Source organism: Aptenodytes forsteri, unplaced genomic scaffold (assembly GCF_000699145.1).
Source record: "Aptenodytes forsteri isolate BGI_AS27 unplaced genomic scaffold, ASM69914v1 Scaffold66, whole genome shotgun sequence".
Taxonomy (NCBI): domain Eukaryota; kingdom Metazoa; phylum Chordata; class Aves; order Sphenisciformes; family Spheniscidae; genus Aptenodytes; species Aptenodytes forsteri.
This window is the reverse complement of record NW_008795131.1, coordinates 5,068,332-5,095,469: the sequence shown is the minus strand read 5'-3', so window position 1 is coordinate 5,095,469 and position 27,138 is coordinate 5,068,332. Positions and strand designations below refer to the sequence as shown.

General features: G+C 35.8%; 1 protein-coding gene across 2 annotated transcripts in view; it reads left to right on the top strand.

Moving 5' to 3' along the window:
* NF1 (neurofibromin 1) overlaps positions 1 to 27,138 on the top strand; it is a 96,427-nt gene that overhangs the window by 9,801 nt on the left and 59,488 nt on the right. Inside the window, exons 8-30 of one of the 2 annotated variants that reach the window (XM_019471805.1) lie at positions 165 to 338; positions 517 to 639; positions 938 to 1,012; positions 2,185 to 2,316; positions 5,349 to 5,483; positions 6,045 to 6,158; positions 8,865 to 8,944; positions 10,293 to 10,416; positions 11,915 to 12,058; positions 12,780 to 13,026; positions 13,353 to 13,426; positions 13,538 to 13,621; positions 14,239 to 14,679; positions 15,114 to 15,253; positions 15,812 to 15,934; positions 16,351 to 16,434; positions 17,072 to 17,188; positions 17,751 to 17,932; positions 18,038 to 18,249; positions 18,883 to 19,044; positions 20,091 to 20,194; positions 21,091 to 21,226; positions 25,869 to 25,931. In XM_019471805.1, the coding sequence (XP_019327350.1) occupies positions 165 to 338; positions 517 to 639; positions 938 to 1,012; positions 2,185 to 2,316; positions 5,349 to 5,483; positions 6,045 to 6,158; positions 8,865 to 8,944; positions 10,293 to 10,416; positions 11,915 to 12,058; positions 12,780 to 13,026; positions 13,353 to 13,426; positions 13,538 to 13,621; positions 14,239 to 14,679; positions 15,114 to 15,253; positions 15,812 to 15,934; positions 16,351 to 16,434; positions 17,072 to 17,188; positions 17,751 to 17,932; positions 18,038 to 18,249; positions 18,883 to 19,044; positions 20,091 to 20,194; positions 21,091 to 21,226; positions 25,869 to 25,931 (3,270 nt within the window). The remainder of the gene's footprint in view (positions 1 to 164; positions 339 to 516; positions 640 to 937; positions 1,013 to 2,184; positions 2,317 to 5,348; positions 5,484 to 6,044; positions 6,159 to 8,864; positions 8,945 to 10,292; positions 10,417 to 11,914; positions 12,059 to 12,779; positions 13,027 to 13,352; positions 13,427 to 13,537; positions 13,622 to 14,238; positions 14,680 to 15,113; positions 15,254 to 15,811; positions 15,935 to 16,350; positions 16,435 to 17,071; positions 17,189 to 17,750; positions 17,933 to 18,037; positions 18,250 to 18,882; positions 19,045 to 20,090; positions 20,195 to 21,090; positions 21,227 to 25,868; positions 25,932 to 27,138) is intronic. The other variant, XM_019471807.1, reaches the window with a different exon arrangement.

Below are 27,138 nucleotides of genomic sequence, written 5' to 3'. Positions count from 1 at the left end.
CGTTTCTTCAGAATGCTGCATCGAGTTGTTTTTGCGATCCCAATAGCCATGATTTCTGATCAGAAAATGCAGTGTTGTTTGTTTTTAATATTTAAGGATCTAAAAACCCTGACCACAGATTACCAAAGCTCTGGTTATAACTATTCCTGATTTGAATTCTGCAGAAACTGTTCCTGGACAATCTCAGGAAGGCACTTGCAGGCCACAGTGGGAGCAGACAGCTGACTGAAAGTGCTGCTATTGCTTGTGTTAAACTGTGCAAAGCATCTACCTACATCAACTGGGAAGATAATTCTGTCATTTTCCTACTAGTGCAGTCCATGGTAGTAGATCTTAAGGTAAAAATGTCTGTTTCCTAATTGCAATGAAGAAATTTCAATTTTAAAATACTGAAATAAACTTTGAATTTCTCCTTAATTGACCATAGTGTTTTTCAGTGGAAGGTTTTATGTTGAAAGTAGAGAAGAATAATCTTGGTATCTGATTTATATATTTATATTTTTTTGAAATATATAGAATTTGCTGTTTAATCCAAGCAAACCTTTTTCAAGAGGCAATCAAAATGCAGATGTAGACCTTATGATTGACTGCTTAGTTTCCTGCTTCCGCATAAACCCTCATAATAACCAACACTTTAAGGTGAGAGCACTACTTACTGGTAAGTCATTATCCATGTGCTATTGATGACCTGTTAATTATGAAAGATGCGCTAACAGCAGCTGGAAGCTCATAAATAAGTTTAACTGTATAAATATCCCTTAGTAATAAATCCCTGCATGTTTTTATAAATCTTTTCTTAGCTGATTAGACTTTCTCATGTTTAGATTTGACAGCTTTGTCAATTTAATAAAAAGGCTCCAGTATGTTATTCAGCATGATAAGAAAGATGGCAAAGGAAAATATGTTCCTAAGTGGCTTTTATGTATTTTTATTGTAGATCTGCTTGGCACAGAATTCCCCATCAACATTTCATTATGTACTGGTAAATTCGCTCCACCGAATAATCACAAATGTAAGTTCTGAAAGTATTTTATCAGCCCAGCAATCTGTGGCTTCTATTCAGATCAGTATCTGCTTATTAAATACAATTTGAATTGTAGACCAAATCTTGCTGCCTGTATCCATGCAGCAAGAGTTGCTTGCTAATAAGGAACGACATACAAATCTTTGTTCACGCTGTCCATCAGTTGGATTCCCAGTTTGAGAGCTTGTATTCCAGTATAAAATTTAATTACAAATATGTTTTAATACCCTCTAATGTAGGACGACAAATGAATCTTACGTTCTCTGGTTTTATAATAGGTACTGCTTTATTGATACATGAAAAACACTCTCAGGATGTTCATTGTTACACCACCTTCTACTACTTGTAGTATATTGACTTGGGAACTTAGGGGAAGAGCTGGCCTCATGGCTTTGCTCAGGGATTTGATCCAATATGAATTTAATAGTGTAAAATTGTAGTAAATGTTGAGTGCCAAAAATATTTTGAAAGTTTGTGCAGTTGTTCATCTTAAATGAGTTATTGTACTTTAAGTCACTAAAATACGACTTTAATTTTTATACTGTTTAGAAATACTTTCCTGATCAGTATGAAAATAGAATCAGTCAGTGTTGAGCAACCAGCCTTACTTAATGTGCATAACATGTTGTATTTCATTTATCCCAACATCATAATGAAAACACTATATTTTAAAATAAAGTATTCAGCAGGTTGACCAATAGGGGCGAAAATGCTACTGTAGATGTGGTGGTGTATCTGGTGGAGTAATACAGCTTTTCAGATATTATCAAGCACTTAAAATACCAGTTTTCCATTTTGTTTAGTGTATCACAGTGAATTGAGTGCACATTGTTTGTTTTGAAGTATTACTAGCATTCAGTATCCTGAAATCTACCATGGTTTCCTGCGTTCATGGTTTCAGAGTTTGTGCTTTTTCAGAAAGAAGAGTAATATAGTAAGCAGCTAAGTTGGAAGTACTGCTTCTGTTACAACTCATTTAAATACTACGAGTTTTAGGGTGAGAATGCAAAATTAACGTATCAGTAATACTTTGTAAAATACTCATGTGTAAAGCTTAGTTATACTACAGCTTTTGTAACTTTTAGAGGTGTAAAATAAATCATAATCTAACTCACATATTACCAGTTTACTGTTTGAGCATTTCTGTGCTTTCATTCTAGTCTGCGTTGGACTGGTGGCCTAAGATCGATGCTGTGTACTGCCATTCCATGGAGCTTCGCAGCATGTTCAGTGAGACACTTCATAAAGCTATTCAAGGCTGTGGATCACATCCAGCAGTTCGCATGACTCCAGTAAGACTTCTAAAGAAGCTGTTAAAACACAAACCCGTTGTTTTTCCCGTGTCTCCATTCCATTCCAGCTTTTTTATTCATTAACTTTAGACTGGAAACTAGAGGGGGGAAGAACATTGCAATCCAAAAAGCAACAGAGAGCCATACATGCTCTGTAAACCTTGCAGGTGGTGTATTGACTAACTGTTTCTAGTCAGTGATGTATGTTTCTCAGTTTTCATGCTGTTCTTAAACTGGCAACATAGAAGTATTTCTTCTGTAACTGTCCTCTGTGGCTAACTGTTCATTTTAAGCTTTCTTGCTGTGTGAATAGCTAGGTAATGTGTCCATTCTTGTTCAATCTGAAAAACAAAAGCATTCTATATGTGAAGATAATTTCTGAAAACTGCAATGCTTTTACCATGATTGACATGAGTATCTCTTCATTTGTCTTGCTTGCTTTCTGTTGGGCAAGTTGACTGTTTGGTCTTGGTGACAGCAACAAAGTAAAAGATTTTTCAACCATTATGAGATAAAGTCAATATTCTTGGTTGTCTTGGAAAAAATCTTGAGTAAATTCAAATTTGTAGTTCATCCAAATTTTTTTAGTAAGTTCACATGCAGCTGCGTTGCCTTTCTTCTGAACTTTCCATTTAGGACTTTTGATGTGTCAAGTGAATTTGGTTGGTTGTTTTAGAAGGCCTAAAATGATACATGAAAATACTCCTATTGGGCTTCTCAAATGAAAGCAAATGATCAAAATACCTTTAGTTGAAAGCTACATGTTTGACTTGCTTTGTACATGTATATATTCATCTGTTGAGAAAATAGCAGGGGTGTTGTAATGGCAACTCTGACATTGATTGGTGGTGCTTTGTCTTCTGCTTCTTATTTTCCGTTCTTATTGGCTGCTGTCGCTCACATGGTCAGATGCCAACCAGTCACTGTTTTGCATGGCAGTGGGCCTCTGTTGCTGTAAGTATGACCCATTGTAACTACCGCAGAAAAGCCTTTCCTTGCTCTGACTTTTCTGTGCATAGTTACCACTGCAGTCGCTTCATCTGGGATGCAAGAGGTAGCATGTTTTACGTAAGAATGTAGGGCTGGAGGAGACCTCTTCAGCACTGCTTGGCAATTGCGAGGCAATCCCTTTCGCAACCAGTTGAGCTCTTTCCTAGAAGGAAAGGCTTTTTGTTGGTTCTGTTCTTTTCCTTCTGCCCCCTACTTTTCCATCACAATGCTCTTCCAGAATCTCCCTGCTCTGGTGGTTAGAACTGTTTTCTAATTTCCAGCCTAAACTTATTTCTGTTTAACTTATCCTCATTTGTTCTTGTTCCAGTGTTGTCCGATAGCTTCAAACCAGTGTTTGTCCCCTTGATGTATTTGCAGAGAGCAGTCGTGTCCCTGTCTTTGTTTATCAATAGTCTTCAGCTTTGATTGTGTGAAGTAAATAAATTGCTTCACATAAATGAATCGGCTTCTTTTGCCATGTGCCTCTTCTCAGAATTCCCTTAACTGTAGCGAACTAAGGTTTAGCGCAGAATTAGTTAACCTCTACCAGTGTGGTACGAATTTCTTGATCAGATGCTTTTTTATGTGGTAGATTTTATTCTGTATATTTTTGCACTAACTATTTAGCAAAATAGCATGAGGTTCTAATTTCTTGTGGAATTTAATTATACAATGTCATAACTCTTCTTCAGTTACCTTGATTTCAAGCTAGGTTTTTTTTTTTGTTAAAAACTTGTAAGTTTAGTGAAAATGAAAAACAAGTTGATGTTATTGTTTGAGATCTTTGCAAATAATAAACCAGACAGAACAGTTTAACTAAAGAGTGTTGTATTCTGTCTTGTGTTGAATATCCACAATGGCAGTATTTTTGTCCAAGTTACTGTCTTGTAACTATTTTGGTAGCTGTAAGCAAAAATACTAATTTAATCCCTGCTGATATAAGATTAAAATTAATGAACATATAAATTCTGTCAACTTACTGGAGAGAGATGAAAGTCTTTTGTCTTTGGACATACTGGGGACCAATTAACACAAGTTCACTTTTTTTTATATATATATTTATATATGTGTGTGTTTATATATAAATGCACACATATTTTTCACAGACTTTAGTATGCATGCAAATTATTTTTGTTGAGATGAAGAAACTGCAGTTGATTGCCATACAACAGGGTGGTTCACTTTGGGGGGTTGTGCACACCATAGGATTGAAGCATAAACTCAATTTTTGAAATCCTTATAACCGGTACAATCCATATACGCTTACTTCACAGCCAACACTGTATGACTATTTGTTAAATGTATTGGTCATACTGCTACCTGGATTCTGTTGTGTGAACAGCAGTGGTAGAATATGATATAGTTCACGCTGGAGTCAAACCAGAATACCGTATGTGAACTCTCAATACATATCTTAAAATGTTCTCCATCTCACATGAGGAAGTTGACTGGTACAGAAGGAGTTTACTGTTTTTTCAGATAAAGCTAGATTTTTTTTTTTTTTTTTTAATTGAAGCGATGCAGTGTGTACCTTGTGAAAAATGAAAGGTGCATTTTTCGGAGGCTGTACAGATGAAAATGCTGTCATCCGGACTGTGATTATGGCAGAAAATAAAGAGAATATTTTGCCTTTGGAAAAAAAATTCCCTACCCTCTCACGTATTCAAGCTTACTTGGAAACATTTATTTTTATTTCTTTCTCAGACCAGAGAAAATCTTTCTAAATCCTTATTAGCCTTTTTATCCATTTTTCTTTTGCCACAGTTTGTCTTATGCAAAAACTTTTCTTATGTCCACATGCAGCTCACTAAAACAATTCTTAAGTAAACTTTAAAGATGTAATAAAGTAATAGCATATGCATATGTAAAAGGGGATTTTTAAGTAGAAGGCTATGCAACTGTACGTGAGTGAACTTAATATACTTTTAAACTTTTTCATGTATTATAGATTATAAAAGCAATACACTTGATAAGATGTTTAATTGTAACTACTATGTAGACTACCTTACTGACAAATGACTGATTTTTTTTCCTTCCCTCAGAGTCTTACATTTAAGGAGAAAATGACAAGCCTTAAATTTAAAGAAAAACCTACTGATTTGGAAACCAGAAGCTACAAGTTCTTGCTGTTGTCCTTGGTAAAACTGATCCATGCTGATCCAAAGCTTTTGCTGTGTGTAAGTATATCATACTATTCATTCATAGTAAAATTTACTTTTGAAGCTACTAAATGAATAAAAATTAAAAACATAAAACCTGGCATCTAGGATACTTGCCTACTCATTCTTTTCTCTGGTGATAATGCTTCTGTTCTTTCAAAGGAGAAGGACAAAACCAAAAAGAAACTGTAAGACATTTTACAGAACTAGAGCAACAAGGGAGCATAAAGCTCTGGAACTCTGAAGGGCCTATGAGGGGGAAGGAGAGGGGAATAGAACAAGAAGAAAACTAAAATAAGGCGGGGGAAAATTAGTCATCATTTCAATGAGTAGAAAGACAGATACGCTCTTAGGTCTTCCATTTTCTCAGGTCTGTTTATTGTTTAATTTAAAAATACTTCAATTCTGTCAAAGATATGATATGCAAGGGGTATTATAGCTTAAAAAGAAATGGGGTACTCTCTTAAAGATGCAGAAATCCCCCTAGTTTAATTCAGGAGTGCCCCTGTAGTGGTCAGTAACATGGTCAGTCATTAAAAAGTTATACAACTTAAACTTGCTTTCCTTTTTGCTATTTAGAATCCAAGGAAGCAAGGGCCTGAGACGCAAGGTAGCACGGCTGAATTAATTACAGGCCTTGTACAACTTGTTCCGCAATCCAGCATGCCAGATATAGCACAAGAAGCCATGGAGGTAAGGGGTAGATGTTCTCTATGCCAAATGATTAGTACACAGACAAATCAAGGCTTTTGTAGAAGCTCTGAAGTATTGATTAGCTATGAAGTTCTGTGTCTTGGAGTTTGGTCTCTATTGATCTTTTTCTAAATGTCTCCTGCACTGAAAGTTTTACAGAGAGGCCTATAAGAAAATTTTAAAAAGCAATTCATATTGCCTTTTGTGACTACCCTGCATCTCTTGATATGGTTTGTTCATCCCTGGTGTTGATCAAATACAGTTTGACAGTTCCTCTGTTCCATCTTTGCAGAGAGCACTATTAAGCTTGCACTTTCTCTTCTATGTTTTCTAAATGGCTGTGAGAAAAATGCCTAATGCGGTGGCTGGTCCTGCCTTCTGTTGTGAATCAGAGGAGGTTGTATGTGTGGGAGGGATGGATTGGATACTTTAAGGCTACTGAAATCTTCTTCCCGCCAGCTTTGACTGAAGGAGCTAACGTCACCAAAGTTAATTCTGATTTTTAGCCTTTCCATGCAAAGTTGCTGATTCTGTGTCTTTGCCAGTTCAGTTGTAACATTTGTATGTTTTTCACTATGGTGGGTCTCCAGAGCACATTCATATACAATGAAAGCAGGCTTCAGCTTCTCCTTGTGCATAACAGAATAGAAAGTTTTATTTATTTTTTTTAATCCACGGTGCCAGTTACATTTTCTTGCCTTCTTTCGATTCCCATTCTAAAAAGTGCACTGTAGAGTGTGTGCTTCACTGACGTCTTTCATGTTTTAGGTTTTCACAGGTAGACTGAAAAAAGGATTAACTATACCTCTATGCTATTAAAGCTTTACATAAATATTTGAATTTTAATAGGTAAACTAAGACCTTTTTGTTAAACCTTGCCTCAACAAGAATTGCCACAAATAGTGTCAATATACTACTACCTATCAATATATGAAATACATATTTCTTGATAGTTTAATGGTAGAATTCAAGGACGTTACTTGTATAAGAATAATCCTTTTCAGTGTGAAAGTCTCTGGGGAAGTTTATGTTGGGTGGTAACATCCTTACTGTCATTTACAGGAACTTAGAGATTGAAAAGTTTTGGCCGTTACATAATTTAATTTTGGTGTACTGTTCAACCTTGATTCTTTATTGATCTTAATCCCTAATCTACCTGACTGTTGGCTTAACTAGCTGAGGGTTGGCCTCTCATGTCTGTTTTTGATTAGTAGGTTACTAAAGAAGTTCTGGAATATTTGTTTAAAATAGGAAGCAATTTGAAATAACTACTTAAATGTTGTTGGAGAACAGTATGGGTTGTTTTTTTTTTTTAAATGCCATTTTTAATAGCAATCCCTTTGCAGCAAACTTTTTTTTTAATTTATGAGGAAAAATAGCTAAGACTTTCCTCATTTCTGTCTTTAACTTGTGTTTTCACCAAAGTGAAAATTTATTTGCCTGCATATCAGACAACCCCAAGTAACAGGTGATTTAAGAGGAGAGATTTTGTTTGTTGTAGTTGTTTGGTATAATTAAGGATAAACAACTTCTAATCAATAATTTTCTGTTTGTTTATAAACAAACTGGCCTTTGACCAGTTTAATTTTTATTAGAGATGTCTTTCTTCTGAAAATTGTCTTCAGCTAATTTATAAGCAGTTGATTTTTGAGATTTTTGTAGTTAATCTGACTAAATCAAAGCAGAGATTAAAGTTTTGGCCATAGTTCAGCAGTATGTTCTTAGATATGGTGTCCTGGTTTCGGCTGGGATAGAGTTAATTTTCTTCCTAGCAGCTGGTTTGCTAAGCGGTGCTTACACTAGTCAAGGACTTTTCAGCTTCCCATGCTCTACTGACTGAGAAGGCTGGAGGTGCACAAGAAGCTGGGAGGGGGCACAGCCAAACTGGCCAAAGGGACATTCCATACCGTATGACATCATGCTGAAGAAAAAACTGGGGGGAGTTGGCTGGGAGGGGGCGGGGCCACTGCTCAGGGACTGGCTGGGGATCAGTCGGCGGGTGGTGAGCAATTGCATCGTGCATCACTTGCTTTGTATATTCTTCTTATTCTTATTAGTATTCTTAGTATTTTATTCTATTTCAATTATTAAACTGTTTTTATCTCAACCCACGAGTTTTCTCACTTTTACTCTTCCAATTCTCTCCCCCATCCCATGGGGGGGGTGGGGGAGTGAGCGAGTGGCTGTGTGGTGCTCAGTTGCTGACTGAGGTTAAACCACGACATATGGTCAGAACCTATTCTTACCGAAGTTTTTGCTTGTGCAGGGAATAGTTACAAAGAGCAAAGTATTTGCCTGTCCTGACTTGGCAAAGAGCTTGAACTGCAGAAATTTTGCTGTTACCACTAGAAGTTTATATCCGTAGGATTGGTTGCATTCATTTTTTTGCAGCTGGACATTAAGTAAATATTAAAGCCAAAACCTATCTTTTAAAAACATTGTGCCTGTGTGTCTAGTATGGTTTTGTATGGATGTACGAGGTAAAACCTCTAGGTTTGGGTTATAAATATGTAGTAAAAACTAAAATGAAATACTTTTGACATGGACTAACAATGAACTCTTGTTCTTCTATATAAAATGCTTTTTGTATCTTTTGTTGTTTTTAAAACAATGTAATTACTATGTGGTTGCACCTCTTTCTCTGCCTATGCTGAGGTACTTTATAGATTTCTGCCTTTAAGTGAAACTACTTTGTTTTGAATTTAGGCCTTGCTAGTTCTTCACCAGTTAGACAGCATTGACTTGTGGAATCCTGATGCACCTATAGAAACATTCTGGGAAATTAGGTATGTAAGTTAACTTTTGTAAATTAGAGAAATAGCTGTTTTGATTTGTCTTCTCTTTTGAAATAGCTGTGAATGTTTTGAGAAACCTATGCAACATTGGCATGAATCTGCAGTCAAAATTATTATGTGTTCATGAAAACATTTTATCTTCCTTATAACATTTTGCTGGCTTTCTTAACGACTCTCTTCAGTCTGATGTTAAGGTGTAGAAATGATTATTCGTTTGAAAAGTTAGAGACTTTTCCACCTCGTTCAAATGTTTAGTACTTGTTTAAATTCTTTTTTTATCTTTTTTGGGGCTGAGGGAGGGTAATGCTAAGCAATTCTAGAAGTGTGGATTTGCTAATCTTGACTCTGAAGCCCTCACCTAAAGAAGGTAGTAGTTTGCCCTGACCTGTGAGCTCCATTTGTCTTTCCTATGTATTTAAAGAATTTTTATTCATTAAAGTCATCTTGCTTTTTATAACTTCACAGCAGCTGTTGTAGTTGATTTCTTGCAGAATATTAAGGGAAATGAAGTTCCAAAAAAGTCAGAATTACACAAAGTGCTAAATCAAAAAATAGGAATCTGTAAACTCAGATTTCTAAGAATTGCATGAGCTAAACAATTTTAAAAAGAAATATTTGGTGATCTAATCTGAAGTGGTACAGATGTTTGTTTTAGAAGAAAGGGAACGACAGTCTAGGAGGAACAGTCTTACCAGCATCAACAAATTGGCCTGCATGACTGCTAAATATGGCTCAAGGGGCTTGTTAAGGGATAGGTGTGGGGCTGAGCCCTACCTAGATGGGCAATAACTGAAACTCATTGCTGTAATTTCTAATAGTAGAAATGAGTTTGTGGTCTGTTCGGGCTGGGGGAAAAACCCATTAAAATTGACACTAATTTGGACCCTTTGGCAGTTTTAACAGAGAGTGTGAGGCCTGAATGGATATGAAGAAGGAACATCCCTAGATGTGTTCCTTCCAGAACAGAGTTGAGACACGTTATCAGAAGTGTAGGTAGTAGGTAAGCTCGCCCTGCCACTGTCTGTGCTGTATCTGTTCTGTGGATAAATGGAGGACTTCTGAATCGACAGCCCCGGAGTCTGGACTTCTAACAAGTACCCAAATTGCTTAACTTCCTCTAGGGAACTAAAAAGGCCAGCTGGGCGGTGGGAAGGGTCAGAGGGGAGCTTGTGTTTAAAGTACACACCTATATTATATCTATTATACATTTTAAAAGATGATGTTAGTATGTGTATAGGATATTCATGCTAATTGCCTATTTCTATGTAAAATGTAGTAATATCTTCAAAAGTTTTGTTATTAGATTATAAAGCTAATGCTGAATTTCATTTTGCTGCAGTTCACAAATGCTTTTTTGTATCTGCAAGAAACTAACTAGTCATCAGATGCTCAGCAGTACAGAAATCCTCAAGTGGCTGCGAGAGATTCTCATCTGTAGGAATAAATTTCTTCTAAAAAACAAAGTAAGTAAATGTCAACATCTATCTGTTAGGATCATTAAAATGAATTGCTCTGTTTTGTCACTCCCTTTATTCACCAGGTTATTTTTATGATTGGAAGAGATTTAATAGCTACACCTACACTTTCTGTTTTCCGATTTCCTCTCTGCTGAGAGACGGTGCTTTGTGAGGCACCCTTGATTAGAATTGTTAGCTGAAGTTAGGTTTTTTTTTTTTTTTTTTTTTTTTTACTTTAGCTACACAGGTTGTCTTACTTGCCTGGAAAATGTGTGTTTTGCAGAAACCTGGTGCCTGATACCTATTTGCCTAATACAAAGGGAAATAGTCCACAAGGTGAGGAAAAGGGAAAGTTAGTTATGATAAAATATACTTCTTCATGGATGAAATAAAAATTTCTCTTTGGATCTCATGTTCATGTGAGTCCTAGAATTCTGACCTGCTTCTTTCCAATAATCTCAAGAGACTTTTTCCAAGCCAAACACACATTGTAATGCTATACTTGCTAGAATTAAAACCAGACTTGCTATATTACTTTTTGAATTAAAGATCTACTAGAAAAAATAAAGGGTTTCTGTTTTTTCTATCTGACCTGAAAGTAGCTGTGCTAATGTGAGGAGGATACTATCTTATGTGTAGTATATAGCATGCTTAAAAAGTCCTCTTTCAGCAAGAGGATTTTTGCCTTTAAATGACTTTTTTCTTTTCTTCTCTTTTCAACTTTGGTAGCTCTGTTACTGATGGACACTACTGTTTGTCTGTGTTGATGCTGAGTAGTAGGCTTTTTCCTTTGGTATCTCCAGTTTAATATATATTTGTAAAATACAATCTCACGTATTGCAGCTGAAGACCTTAGGCATTCTGACTTTCTATGAATTCAGGAAGACTTTTACATTTGGCCTCTAAGTGGAAATCAACTGTCCTTCAAATAGAGAGTATGCTTAATATTATCATCCTCCTTCCAGTTAAGAAGTAATTAGTTGTTTTTAAAAATGTCTATCCTCTTAGTGCTTAGAGGATGTTCATTAATATCAGGATCAGAAAAAGATAATAGTTGTTGTTAGAGCTCTGCTTGACAATATCAGTTCCTGCTTTTCTGATCTAATATAAAATGTATAGAATAAAATGTACAGTACTCCTGAGCTTGGCTTCTTTAGACTTAATTACATCTAAATTATAATTACATTTATGTTAGTGTGTATTCTGTGGAGTAAAACCAAGAAGCCTGTAGGGCTTTCAGGGGGCTCCAAGAAAGGGAGGAAAAGGCATCATTTTGTGCTTACCTCAAGGTGATGTTTTTTGAAGATGACTCTCCAGATAATTTCTTAAGGGGAAACATCATTCTAAGATACCATGAATGTGGATAACTTTATAAAGCCCTGAGAGCACCAGTGTGAAAAGTACTGTGTAAATGTTGAAGAGCTTTTAACCTTCCTGAAATCTATCCTTTTTATCCTTTTTAAAAAAGAAGTTGATTTATTATTTTTCTTGCCTCTCTTTATAGCAATCGGATAGGAGTTCCTGCCACTTTCTCTTCCTTTATGATGTCTCTGGAGGTGGAACTAGTCAAATTTCTCTTGACCATGAAGAGATGATACGCTGTGCTCCAGGAGCTACCCTCAGGAAAGGGAAAGGGAATTCTTCCATGGTAAGTAATACATGATAATAATTCTTTTTAACACTTGGGGAGAAAAACCTGTGTGCAAGTAGAAATTAAATGTCTTTGAGAGTAATTTTAAAAAATAAAATTAATTAATTCTGAAGAGGAAAAGGCATCTGTATCCTGCATAATGTATGTATCTAATGTTGGTTAATAATGATGTTTCAGACTTCAAAAAGTCACACCTTTTTCAAGTTAAAATGTTGGTGAACATTTTTTTTTAGGATTGCACATAGGATCCCTACACGTTAATCTATTGTTAATAAATCTGAAATCTCACTTTTTAAAGTATCGCATGCAGTTTGAATGTGCCGTGAAGGATCGTAAAACCAAGCATTTTAGTAAGGTACACCCTTTGACAGACAAGTTTCTCAAGCCTAGCTTTACTACTAGTTCTAGCTGCAGGAAAAAAAATGAAGAGGATATTTAGAACATCTTTTATGAGCCAAAACTTTCATTTTGTTTTTTAATGTACACTTTTCCAGTATCAATAAGATTTTCCTAAGTACATGGTTATCCTTATGAAAGGAGCAGGTTCTTAGCCACTGTGTTCATGCAACAGCATATAAGAGCTCTGATCTTGTTTAGGATTGCTTACTCCTACTGGAATAAAAGCAGTTTTAAAGAACAATTTGGATAAGGCTGAATTCTAATAAAGTTGCCATATTCATAAGCAATATTACCAAATTCGGAATTTTTATTTCCCAAGGAAAGTACAGCAGGATGCAGCGGAACACCGATTTGTCGCCAAGCCCAAACAAAATTGGAAGTCGCCTTATACATGTTTTTGTGGAGCCCGGATATTGAGGCAGTCCTTGTTGCAATGTCCTGTTTCCGTCACCTCTGTGAGGAAGCAGATATCAGATGTGGAGTAGATGAAGTCTCAGTGCATAATTTTTTGCCAAACTACAATACTTTCATGGAGTTTGCATCTGTTAGCAATATGATGTCAACAGGTAAGAATCATGAATCTGTAAAATACCTTTCTACCTGTATAATAAGACTATTATTTGTGTTTGAGTTCTTTAAACAGGTTGAGATTCTTGATTTGATTGCTTCTCCTGCTTTCACTGAAATATCTGAATCATCGGAATTGCTAGAAAGAGTAGAGAATTTGGGTGATTGAGTTCATAGGATTTTAAAGTGTAACAAGAAGAATCCTTTTCTAAACGCTTTAAGGGAATACGTTCCTCTGTTAGTTTAATAATTACTTTCAAAGATCTCATATTTGACGTAGGTGCGTTTTCAAAAAACTTGGTTAAATGCTCTGTGCTCCTTGTAGGAAGAGCAGCTCTTCAGAAAAGAGTGATGGCGTTACTAAGACGCATTGAACATCCAACTGCAGGGAACACAGAGGTAAACTTTATTCTGAATTCACATACTCTTTGCATGCATATTTTTTTGAAAACAGAAAATACTGTTGCTACAAGTAGTTTTGAAGTTAAATCTTTATATATCTTATTTTAGGCCTGGGAGGATACACATGCAAAATGGGAACAAGCTACAAAACTAATCCTTAACTATCCAAAGACCAAAATGGAAGATGGGCAGGTGACTATGAATTTTTCCATAGGTTCAATCCTTAGAAATGCAAAATAACTATTTAAGCTTATTTATGTTAAGGAATTGAATTTTAATCTAGAAAAAGAGTTTTGTAGGCAGACTTAAGCTCCATGGAAGTATTACAGAAAAATAATGGTAATCAGTTGTCCTCTATGCTTACTAAGAGACCAAGAAGTAATTTGACTTAAATTGCTGTCAGGGAGATGGAGGCTGAGCTTAAAAATTAAAAAGAAATTGAAAAAAGAATAGTGAAAACTCTGGAATACTACTAGAGAAATTATGAAATCCCTTTCACTGGAAGTTTTTAAACAAGCTGCTGGCTCTCATGATTTAAATATGCTTTATCCTGGTGCAGAGCAGGGAATTGACTAGGCACCCCCCTTCAGACCTTTTTGGCCTTGCTTTTTCAACTTCTCTAAAACCAGTGCCTCTGTATAGATTGCTGTTCATACTATCACAATAAACTATAAAAGGTGAATCTTAGAAAATTCTTGAGACTGGAATTGTAAATGGCAGGATGTGTTACGGAATACTTTGAAATCCTGATCTCTCTCCATTAGTTATGTTTAATTGAAGAGATTTCATCTTTAGCTGTTCTTTTTCAGGTTACTGAAAGTCTTCATAAGACAATTGTTAAGAGACGAATGTCGCATGTTAGTGGGGGAGGCTCCATAGACTTGTCTGACACAGATTCTCTTCAGGAGTGGATCAACATGACGGGGTTCTTATGTGCCCTTGGAGGAGTGTGCCTACAGCATCGTAGCAATGCAGGATTAGCAACCTACAGTCCACCTATGGGCCCTGTCAATGAGCGTAAGGGCTCCATGATATCTATGGTGTCCACTGAGGGAAATGCAGAGACTCCTGTTAGCAAATTCATTGATCGATTATTGACTCTGATGGTCTGTAACCATGAGAAAGTGGGACTTCAGATACGGACTAATATTAAAGATCTGGTGGGTTTGGAGTTGAGTCCAGCACTTTATCCAATGCTGTTTAACAAACTGAAGAATACCATCAGCAAATTTTTTGATTCTCAAGGACAGGTAAAGTGTTGATATATTCCTTCACATTTGTGTCTTAATAAAAAGCGTCTGTCTTGTCTTTCACATAGGTAATTGAAATGGATATCTGTTCATGTTTTGTACAAAAAACCTGAAAGCACTGTGATTGTATTTGACAACATGCATTAATAATTATTGTATTTGTGATTCCAGGCTATATTTAACATGAAATAATTGAAAACATTCTTGAATTCTTAGTGAACTCTGAGTACAGAATCTGTGAGAATGTTCTCAGAATCCTTATGGCTGGTAGTATTGACATATTTAATCTTGACATATATTGGAATTCTTTTGGCTAGGTGATACTAGAAAAATGCTTGTCCATTAGATTTTTGAAATGCTGCAGTATAGTTGATAAATACTGTTTTTTTGGTTTTGTGTTCAAAGAATTAAGACCACCAATTTTCTCCCTGTAGGTTTTGTTAACTGAGACCAACACACAATTTGTAGAGCAAACCATTGCTATAATGAAGAATTTGCTTGACAATCATACAGAAGGGAGCTCAGAACATCTTGGACAAGCTAGTATTGAGACAATGATGCTAAATCTGGTTAGGTAAGAAATCCTATTGACCCTTCCTATACAAAGTAATATGTTTAAGAAGTGAGGTAGACCCTTCTAGTTTATATCTTTTCTGCTTGCATCCATGGAGAAGAAGCAGCTGACTTTCTGATCCTCCTCCTTATGGTTCTGACAACTTCAGTAATAATGGAGATCATTTATACTGTAGCATAAAGTACGCTGATGGAGGGTGACTTTTTTTTAAAAGAACTAACCATTCCATAGCTCAGCCCCATTCTTGTAAGCATTCCTGGTTTCTTTTCTGTACAGTGGTGTTAGTGGTTAAAAGCCAGCTGAAGGGCAGATTTCAGTTTTATACTAATAGAAAACTTCTTTGGACAGAAGAAATTTGGTGCTGGTCTTCAGCTGCTGCAGGGGCTGGCTTGCTCACATGGAAAATAAAAAAAGGTAGCCCAAACACTTGCTAACCCATTATGCAAGTCCGCTGGGTCAGCCAGTGTGTAGGTTCCAGCGTGGAGCTGAAAAAATTTGTCAGAGGTATGGGCCTTGTAGTATGAAGTATTTAATCAATCCTTTTGCTTTTTTCTTCAGGTATGTGCGTGTGCTTGGAAATTTGGTACATGCAATTCAAATAAAAACTAAGCTGTGTCAGTTAGTAGAAGTAATGATGGAGAGGAGAGATGACCTTTCCTTTTGCCAAGAAATGAAATTTAGGTAAGTATTGCATTATATAACTTCTAGGATAGTGTAATGTGGACAAGTGTAATTCTGTTTGGTTGCATGTTTAAAAAAATAAAGCAAAACCTGTCTCATACCAGTATTCCTGGTAAAGGGATAGTACTCCTATCTTTGCCTTCAGAATAATTTAGAGCCTGGTGCTGCATTAAAATTTTATTTTGATTGTGGGGGTACTAAACACATGTACAAATTTTGTGTGTGATACAGACTGGAGTATTACTTGGTATAATAAAATTAGTTCAGTTCATCTTCAGTGTGTGGTGGTTCAAATAGCTCTTACACTGAATTTGTAGTAATTAAGAATGGTGCCAACAATGGTAAGTATGTTTGGGGGAAGGATTGTTAAAAAAAACAGAAAACCAAAGCTAAAGCAATATGTCTATATGTAACAGGAACAAAATGGTGGAATATTTGACAGACTGGGTTATGGGAACATCTAATCAAGCAACAGATGAGGATGTGAAATGCTTGACAAGGTAAAAAAGAATACTGTTAAACTGTTGCTAAAGTTGCTAACCGTGTTCCAGGTGGCATTTGATATCCACAGATGAGCTGGCTCGTGTGGACTTCCTTTAGTGGTAGTAATTTTAAGGAAGAGACAGAAATTGAAACTTAAGTTTTGGTGAGCAACAACAGAATTGTATTTAATGCGTAGTCTTAACTAACATGGCTCTTGAGGTGTGGTGGTTTGTTGTTTTTTTTTTTTTTTAAATCTACTGAATTTATTTAATTCCTTTTAATACCATTTCTGATTTAGCATTAGGATTGAACATTTTATTTGCTAGAGCTATGTCTTCATATGCATTCTGAAGAATAGAATCATCAAATGTTATAGTGTTGAATTTATACTTAACTGTTGTTTTTTTGGTGACAAATTTGGTTTGCAGTTGTTGTCCTTAATAGATATATTGCTTGAACCTGTGCCACAGAATGTAATAGGTTTTTCCTGATGGGCAGAACTTTACTAGAATAACTTTTTTTTAAAGATGCTTTTCACCTGCAGTTAGATATATAAGGAAAAGGGACGTGGTACTGGATGGGAAAATTATCAAGGGGAAGGAGAGACTAATTATGCTGAACTGATTCACAGCTTCTTAAAACTTTATTTTTCAGAGATTTGGACCAAGCGAGTATGGAAGCAGTGGTCTCTCTTCTTGCTGGGCTTCCACTACAGCCTGAAGAAGGAGATGGCGTTGAGCTGATGGAAGCAAAATCTCAGTTATTTCTTAAGTAAATAGTGACTTTTAACTATTTTTCTATACAATGACTCTAAGTAGATGCACCATATGACTTTTATTACAAACTATGGTTTTTCTTCTAGCAGAAATAATGTTATTATCCAAAGAGAAAATTACCTCTTATATATCCCATTTCACAAATGTCTGCCTCCTAGGTTTATGGAAACATTTTCATTTAGAAAATAATTATAAAATTTGGCTTTGTTTCTGCTTAATGCAGATGTATGCTTAATTCATGGGAATGATTAGCTTGCTTTGATATTATATTTTTGTCTATGAAACTTAAAATCACTTTCAAGACATCTGTTTGTAAAGGCACACCTGTGAACACTTGCTTGGTCTGAGAAAATTTGCATACAAATTTTAGGACGGTGCTTTCTGGTTGCTACAACACATTTGAAAGTTCGGACTATGCTACAGGAAAGATTACTTGGGGCAGTTACGAGGTTTTTTTGGGAGGGTTATTGTCTATTTGCTACTGTATGAAAATCTTTTCAGATGGTTGCCTTTGCAGAATCTGTTTTACTTATCCAAGTCTTTTTCTTTTTCTTTAGATATTTCACGCTGTTTATGAACCTTCTAAATGACTGTAGTGAAGTTGAAGATGAAAGTGCACAAACAGGTGGCAGGAAACGTGGAATGTCTCGAAGACTGGCTTCGCTACGGCACTGCACTGTTCTTGCTATGTCAAATTTGCTCAATGCGAATGTGGACAGTGGTCTTATGCACTCAATAGGTAAAGTAGTTAGAGATAACTGTGCATAAATGAATACATAATGAAGACATTGGTATTTAATTTATTTTTACATCTTCCTTAGTAGTTCTGGGTTTTTTTAATCAGGCTTGGGCTATCATAAAGACCTCCAAACAAGAGCTACGTTTATGGAAGTCCTCACCAAAATTCTGCAGCAGGGAACAGAATTTGATACGTTAGCAGAAACAGTGCTAGCAGATCGGTTTGAGAGATTGGTGGAGTTGGTTACAATGATGGGTGATCAGGGGGAGCTTCCTATTGCTATGGCTTTAGCCAATGTGGTGCCTTGTTCTCAGTGGGTAAGTTGATTCATGCATTTTATTTCCTACGTTTTTGAAAATATTAAGACTTGAAATACAAATGAGTGCAAACATTAAGGGTGTAACAACAGTCTGCTAAAGAGAGATTAGACCTACCGTTCATGATAGCTAGCCTTTCCTAGTATATTCTTGAAAAGTGTACTGAATATGATTGTCAGGGATCTTGATTATAAACTGCATTTTTGTAGTAAATTTTTAGTTAATATCTAGGAATAATTTTATATACAGTTATTGTAATAAATGTATCTGGGCTGGTTATTTATTACAGATTGTGTGTGCTGTAATGCAGACAAACAGAACTGTATTTGCTCCTTTAGATTTTAGCAAGATGAATTGGGCTTTGTTATATAGCAGAATAACTGCTTATCTATCTGGACTAACCATTATGAATTTGTATGACTGGATATCATGAGGCAGATTTTTAGACAAGCAATAGCATAGGAAAGATGTAAACAGAGATTGTATGTGCTTAATTTGATATTTACATGCAAGACTCCATAGCAAATTTAAAGCATTAGTACAAACTGCTTGGTGGTTTTTTTCATAATTCTTTTTTTCGTACTTGCTTTGGCTCACTGCTAGTCAGATTAATGTTTCATTGCTTCTTTTAAGGATGAGCTAGCTCGTGTCCTGGTCACACTCTTTGATTCCCGGCACTTGCTCTACCAGCTACTCTGGAATATGTTTTCAAAGGAAGTTGAACTAGCAGATTCCATGCAGACACTCTTCCGAGGAAACAGCTTAGCCAGTAAAATAATGACTTTCTGTTTTAAGGTATACTATCTAATCTTTTCTCTCTGCTACAGATCACTTCATTAACAGGAAATGTTTATTAATCTAAAAATACGAAACTACCAGTCTATGGTGTTAAGCACTTGAGTAACTGGATTAGATGAAAATAGTACAGAGTTGCCTTTGGGTCTCAGTTTAAGTTAGTCTCAGCTCTCACATCTGTTAAGTTTAGGGAGTTTTGCTTTTAATGTTTTAACATTTGATGAACTAGTTCTTTCAGATCTCTTATGCTCAGGCCCAACTAAAAAATACAAATCCTCCTGGAACTAACCTTTTGCAAGAGTTCATGACTCAACCAGTTAGGCTTAAGCTTACAGTTAGTCCTCTTGAAAGTTTCCATGGCAATAAATATTTCATCTTGCCTAGTCTGTATATTCTGCATTGTAAAGAAGAAAACTGTCGCAGTAACAAAAACGTTTGCAAGATTTGTAGATTTCAACAGAAATTAGTAGTTATTTAGACAACGTAACTCATTTGATACAAACATCTAAATATTTGTAAAAGTTTTAGTTATCTTAAAGTCCTTTCCTAAATAACCCTCAGTCATAGTAGGGCTCTTTAAACTTCTGACTAGTTTAGTTATATGAGTGATTCTGGGGCTGGTACCAGCTTGAAGACTGTTCTGGTGGTCGTCTTGTAACAGGAAATTTAAAGATGGGAGGACAAACTCTGATGTCTTGTTTATACTTCCATTTCAGTTTAAATTGTGTAATACTATACAAACAGAAATGGGGTGTTGAGTCACTGTGCTTTTAAGAAAGAATCCCATCTGGTTATTGTAGTTATTAAAGTGACCTACAGTTTTCTCTAAATTGGAAATTAATCAAAATACTTGTAGACATTGATCACAGGTATGTTTCAGAAGTGAGACTATAATATAGAAACACCAATTTTACAGAAATCTGGCTTATGCCAAAAGAAATCAAATGTTTTCTTTTGTTTTTCTTTTAACACTTACAGAATTTTGGAGTGCTGCTGTGAATTGCCATGTTAATCTGGCCACCTATTCTGATTTTCTTTCTACACAGGTATATGGTGCTACATATTTGCAGAAGCTTTTGGAACCTTTATTAAGGACTGTGATCACATCCTCTGAATGGCAGCATGTTAGCTTTGAGGTGGATCCAACAAGGTTTGAGATTCAAGGGGGGGAGCAAATGTATTTATTTGTAAACATGATTCCCAGTCATTGTAAATATAATGGGATTCCTTTTTCCTTGTTGCAAATATTTTTGTCATACTTTCATACTTTTCCACTCCTCACTTTACCAGACACATTAATTGTATCCGCAATCCTTATACCCAGGGAGAATTGTACAGAGCTGTCCAACACAGCGAGATGAGTTTTGCTGCATGTCCTCTAAGCCCCGAGAGAGTAAGGAAGATAGAGAGCTCTTGCAGGACCTCTTCTCCTACTTGCTACTTCATACTTTTATGTAGGCCACTAATGTGGGGATTTCCAGTAGTACCAGAAAGCATCTGCTTTAGGTCATTGAATTAATTACAGAAGCAAGATGGAATGCGTGCATGTTGTGTGTAATTTTTTTTGCTTTAATTTCTCTTATATCACTTCAAGACTTGGATTTAGTAGCTGTTGTTCTAGTGCTTTGAATTATCTCTAACTCTTAGAAAAACTTTAAGTATTCATCTTCTAATTAGCTCACCAAAATAGAGGCCTTCTTTTTAATAGTTTAACTCTCAAATGTCTGTGTCTACCTCAAAAATTCCTTTCAGAGAAACCGTCAAACTGATAATGTAATTATCAGTTGGAATTATGTATGCATGTCTTTGTATGGAATGGTGTGAGAGAATCCCGCTTACAGCTGTCTGTTTATTACTGAGTTTTAAATGACCTTACATTTGTAACTTACATGGTTTAAAATATTGATGGAAACTTTTTATGTAAAAGATCATAAATATTTTGTAAGATTTCTATTTACCCTGGGAAATAAGGTTACTACCAAACATACAAGTACAGCTAGTATAATTTATTTGATTGCTGGCCATACATTTATGGGTCTGTTTCAGGCTGGAGCCTACAGAAAGCCTTGAAGAGAACCAGCGGAGTCTTTTGCAAATGACAGAAAAATTTTTTCATGCAATCATTAATTCTTCTTCGGAGTTCCCACCACAACTTCGCAGTGTGTGCCATTGTTTATACCAGGTATGCCTGCAATGGTTGCCTGCCCCTAAACTTTGGGTTTTGTTTTTATAATTCTAGCAGTTTGGAGCTTGGTCCAATAGTGGGTGCACAGTGGGCATTTCTTAAAGACTGTTTTCAGGTGTTTGTTAAATAACAGGAATCTAAACATAGGGACTGAATGGTGTTTTAAGACTTGGGTTGGCAATCAGGAGGTGACTAAATGTTGGTTTTTTTAAGGACTTGAATCACAGCTAAGAACTCAGACCTGATAAGGCAGCAATAATCTCTGCTTTAGCATCTCTGTAGGAGGCTAAAGATTAACTAGGGAGGTAATGGTTATACTTGCTTTTATTGGTTTATCATATGGGCCATCTATAGGGAAGGCAGCAAAAGAGGAAAATAAAAAAAAAAATCACTGCTGCGTTTAGAGAATGCAAAACTCTGTTTTGAATATAGAAAGAGTGTACTTGTTTACTTTTTATACAGGATCAATTAAATCAGAAATAAAGTTAATTATCTAAAAGTCTTATGGATCACGGCTTTGATAAACCTTAACTTTGTGAATAAAATAGCTACTTGTGCAGTTACTAACTCTAGATAGTTGTTCTCTGCATAAAAATAGAGGCAATTTCTTCAAGAGCATTTTTCTCTGAAGTAAATTTTTCCAAAAATTATCTATGAAATGTATTACTCAGGTCATTGCTCCAGGATTATTATTTAGTTGTCCATTATAGGTGGGCACAATCTTATACTTTCTGCCTTTGATAGAAAAGCAGGTTAAAAAGGTTGTAAGATGCTCATAAGAAAAAAACCTGAATGGTCTTCAGTGGGACCACTGTAGTTAGAAGTCCTAAATTTTAGAAACTGTGGATTGAAGCTGAGTATAATGGAAGGAAATAGACATATAAAATGCTGTTGGCTGTATTTGGTAGAGAATTGTTTGTGGTTATATTTGCTTCCCTAAAGATGATCATTTGCGGGTGAGGTCAAGACACTGCATCATTCAGGCTTTATTCTGATCACACTCAGTGCCATGTCTCGTAATCATGTTCTGAAAGCAGGAATCTCTGGGTTGCTGTGGAGAACGGTAAGGAAAGCCATTAACTTGTACCGGGAAGGAGGTCCACTGGCATATAATTTGGTAAATAACATTAGCCTTGTAACTGGGATGCTGCAGATGCTCTGTACTTTTGAGGATGATAGTTCTTGTATTTGAGAGGTAGAATGACAACAGGAATACATTTTGGTCTATGAAGTAAAATATCTTCTGTCTGCTGTGGGCAACACATTCTGATGGAGGTACTCTTGCCTGTCAGAGACCTGGAGTATGTTATTGTATGCAGAGGGCTGATGTACTTTGATTAAGCGGCTGACCAAGCTTTTTGCAAACACAGAGTATTGAGCAGTTCAGCAGGTAAATAGGAGGAAGAGAACATGGAAGAGACAGATAAATGTATTTAGAGAGTTCTTTTAGTGAGGCAAATTACAGAGACTGACTTCTATTTGTGGCTAAAACTTTAGTGCTGTCACACAAACCTTGGAAAGTTACCCAGCTGGGACCACCCTCTTCTTGCTTGTTTCTGGTATCGTTTATAAATGATGCTTAAAGAGAAGAAACCTTCCTGAGTGGTGCACTGTCCTCTGTAGAGTAAGTTCTATAGTGGTACCCTCCTGGCCGCCTCCCATACCTGCATTCCCCGGCCTCCATCCCCAGCTCCTCTGCTCTGTCCCGTTTCTGCTGCTCTCTATAGCAGCTCAGCAGCAGGTTGCTGAGCCCAGTATGCTTATAGGTCTCTCTCTTGCTCTTTGTGTGTTTCTGATGGATTTAGCTGCTGCTAAAAATTCCAGTGGGGGATGCTCCTGCTGCCCTCAGGGCTTGTAGGAAATACAATTTCCAGTCCTGTTGGAGGACTGTCACAGAAGAGCTGTGCCTGGCAGAATATTTGAGCTGTAGTCTCAGTTAAGTGGTCTGGACGAGCTATTTTTGGCCTTTCAACCATGGAGTCTGTATCTCAGGTCTAAAGTAAAGCAAGGAAAATAGCTTTTTCTGAGCTGTGCGAACCAATTATGAGTAATAAAAAATTCTACGCAGTGTAGTCTAGTCCTATTTTTACAGTGAATGCTGTATTAATAAGTGCAACTACTGCAATTCTCAAAACTTGGAAGTGAGAAACAGTGAATTGTATGTTGTGACTGTTGTGGATCTTGGGTTGTTATTGTGAGCTGTTGGAATGAATTAGGCGTGCAAATGATGTGCCTTTATTTCTTCTATAACCACGTGTATAAAATGGCTTCTAAAGTCATCAGTTTCTCTTTCTGACAGTGGTTGTATTCAGGTTGGTGGGCGGTGGTTTGTTTTGTTTTTTTTGTTTGTTTGTTTTTTAAATTGGGAAATGGGAGGGGGCAAGTTGGTTTCCTTCCAGTTCACATGTTCTGCCACAGTCTCACAGATGTTGAGTATTACTGAAAATGTCACACGCAGCCTTGATTGTTGCTCCTGTTACTTGACGTTACATTGTCCCACATCTCTTCCTAGAATTGCTTTTATATGCTGTTACGAGGATGTATCAGATTCATTTCCATTTCAGTGATACATTGCTAGAAATTATTTCTATGCAAACCATTTTTAATTCTTACATGAAATGGAATAACTTAAATGTACTCACCAGCGGGCAGTGCCAGAGATTCTTCCATGAAAGCATATCAAGTCTATTGGCTTTATTCTTGCCTTTACATTTTTTTGGTAACAAGGGTAATTTGTTCCTGAAAGAGATGATTTACTGGCAAATACACAAGTGGTATTAACTGATACTCAGCTTCAACGTTTACTATTTTAACTCTTTCTAGTAACGCTTATTTTTGCATACAAATGTTTGTTCATCACAAATAGTATAATATTTCATCCTGTACTTTCAAATTCCAGAGAGTTCTGAAGAGTCTGGCCTTTATCTGAAAGAAAGTACAATTAAAATCTGAATTTTTGGGGGTATTAACCCACTTTTATCATAAGAACCAAATAGGTAGTGTTTATAAGGTAACTTCATTTTTTGTAAGGTGAATGTGTTTCATCCCAAGCAATAGTGTAATAGTAAATGAGACTGAATTCTGCAGTGTCTTTTTATGCTTAGAGTTTTAAAGTAAATGTGTGTGCAAAAAGTACTCATCAGGTGTGTTCTGTAAATGATTTGTAGCTAATTTTAATCAATGTAGCAACATTATGGAAACGGTGTATTTAGTTGGATATTGGGGTCTATGCTGGCTGGTGTTTCTGTTACCAGAACAGAGCCCTAGTAAGTGTTTTCATCTGGAAACATCAAATAACTAGTTATCGTGACAGATTCACCCTTGCTCATTTTCAGGTAATGTATGTTCAGGAGTGTTATGTGGTCACAAACAGGCCTGATCAAAGTAACTCATACAAAGAATTTGTGCTGGCTATTGAATAAAAACCACACAAACACGTGATTTTTCTTAATAAAGAGAGATGAAAATTTTACTTCCTTTAAATGCAGTAGCCTGATGCATAGAGTATGTATATGCCTGCTTCAGAAGCTAACTGTAGAAATTACACAAAGTCAGAAATTTGGCAGAGGCACCATTGGTTTAAATATTAACAAGTCCTGCACAAATTTGAACTATTTAATTTTAGCTTGGTTAGCAGAATAGCTTTTACTGTTGTGTTGTTTTGTTTTGTTTTTGCTTTTTACCCTGTCACATTCTTAAGTTGTAGAAATTCTCTTCCAGTTCCAGTTTGTGTGATACTGTAAAGATGATTTGAACTGTTGGTGCATGCTTGCTCTCAAACTGCTAAATATTGCTAGCTTTCTATCGATACAGCTCCAGGTGTTGCTTGCTGTAGGGCTTCTCAGGGATGCTAATTTACTGTTACAGCTAATATGAAGGATGTAGGATTGAGCTCCAAGACCAAAATTTACCTCTGTACAGGGGAGCAGCGCACAAGGCTGATGTACTACAGCTTTGCTGAAATCCTGATGGGAAATGTGAGAGAATGTGATGCTTCTTGGTGGGTCCCATTGCCTTTAAATGAAATGCAGAAATAAGCACAATCAAGTCAGATATCTTGATTTGTAAATCTATAATAAATTAATGTAGACCCGCTGGCTTTTTTCTTCCTCTTTCCACAGAGTGTTTTATGGCAGTGTTTAGCTATTAAAGTAGTAATAACCATGATGATTCACAGATCTAACTAAATTGAAGGACACACAGAGAAACATTGGGAAGATTTAAAACTCTAAATTTATTTTAAAAGTAATATGTGTTTCAAAGGTATAACACTTTACTATTTTTACTATTAAAATTATTTGGGGATGGTGAAATACATTTGAAAGCTGAATATACCATTTAATGCCCAATATTGTATATCATGAGCACATTAATGTGGTTTGACTTTTAATCTAGCCAGAAATAGTAGAAATGATTGAAACGCAACATTTGCTTGTTTTGTATTTAGTGCTTTGTAAATAAGATGTAATAAAATTGTGGAATAAAAACTCCATCATCAGTCTTTAGTTTATATATTTCATTTTCTGTTGGTTATGTTTGTTACATTTTACTGTGTAATTTATGTACAAGTCAACATTGGTTTTTTGTTGCTGTATGTAGTTGGTGCTGTGACTTGTTTGTGCTCATCTCTGTTCTGTAGGCAACTTGCCACTCTCTACTGAATAAAGCTACCGTAAAAGAAAAAAAGGAAAACAAAAAATCAGTAAGTTTGGAGACCTTTTTATTAGCCATTTCTTTCAAAGCACAACAGAAATCTTTTGCTGTTTGTTCAAAACATCTTCACTTCAGTCTATTTGACCTCACTGTAAAATCATTCTACTAATTCTGGCACAAAATAGCTTTCATTTCAATTAACACTGGAATTAAGTTATATTTAAAATATTCTCTGTGTGCCTATTTGAGTAAACAAAAGACATTTTTAACACTACTGCTTAGTATTTAATACTCTGATTCTTCTACCCTTGCCACCATCTTCAAATTAAAAAAAATGCGGAAGAAAAATGTTTTCTTCGGTTTGGGGGAAAATCTGAGTCTGTTTAGTTGTTTTAACACTCTGGTTGATAACTTGACTTCAGCTTGCATCCTGGGAGAAGAACAATTAATATATATGGGTTACTGAACAGAAGAGAGGCTTATATGACTTGTTTCTGATATATTTTCTTTTGTTTGCCTTGTGACTAAGCAATAAAATTTAGCACTTGTATTGGTTTACTGAGAAAAGCAGATTTCCCATTGCAAGTAACTTGCTGTGTTAAAGAGTTGAGATATGTACATTGCGAGAGTGGTGTCATTAAATGTTAAGACTTATCCTTTTCTTTGACAGTGACCTCAAAATATAAAGTATGAATAAAGCAGAGGCAGAATGAAAATTTAAATTTTTATTAAATACTCCCTTATTTTTTCCTGTAACTGAGCAGAATAGTAATCATGTTTAAATGCAAAATCTGTGTGCAAACTAGTATTTTATAAGAAAATACTATCAGTAATTGCATCACAAGGTAACTGAATGAAGTTGGTACTGAACCAAAGTGATTCTTGATATATTATGTATGTACTAATGGCTTTATCTGTTTTAAGAAGTGTGATTTGAGATTGCACTAGTTATGTTTTGAATTATTTTAGTAAAATGGGGTTTGTTTGTTTTTTATTTATTTTAAACAATATAACTTAAAATACAAAGCTTGCTAATATTATTCTGTGAAAAGGTAGAATCTGACTTGTTTTGATTAACCATTGTTACTCATAAGATAACATACATACAGATATAGACTCTTTATAGAACCACATGTAGGATATTTAAGAACTTTATTTTTGTCAGGGAGCTTTATCTTTAACTTTTCAAAGTCAAATGAAAGATATCTAGAGAATAGACTATCCTTTTAGTAATACACAGTTGATTTCCTAAAAAG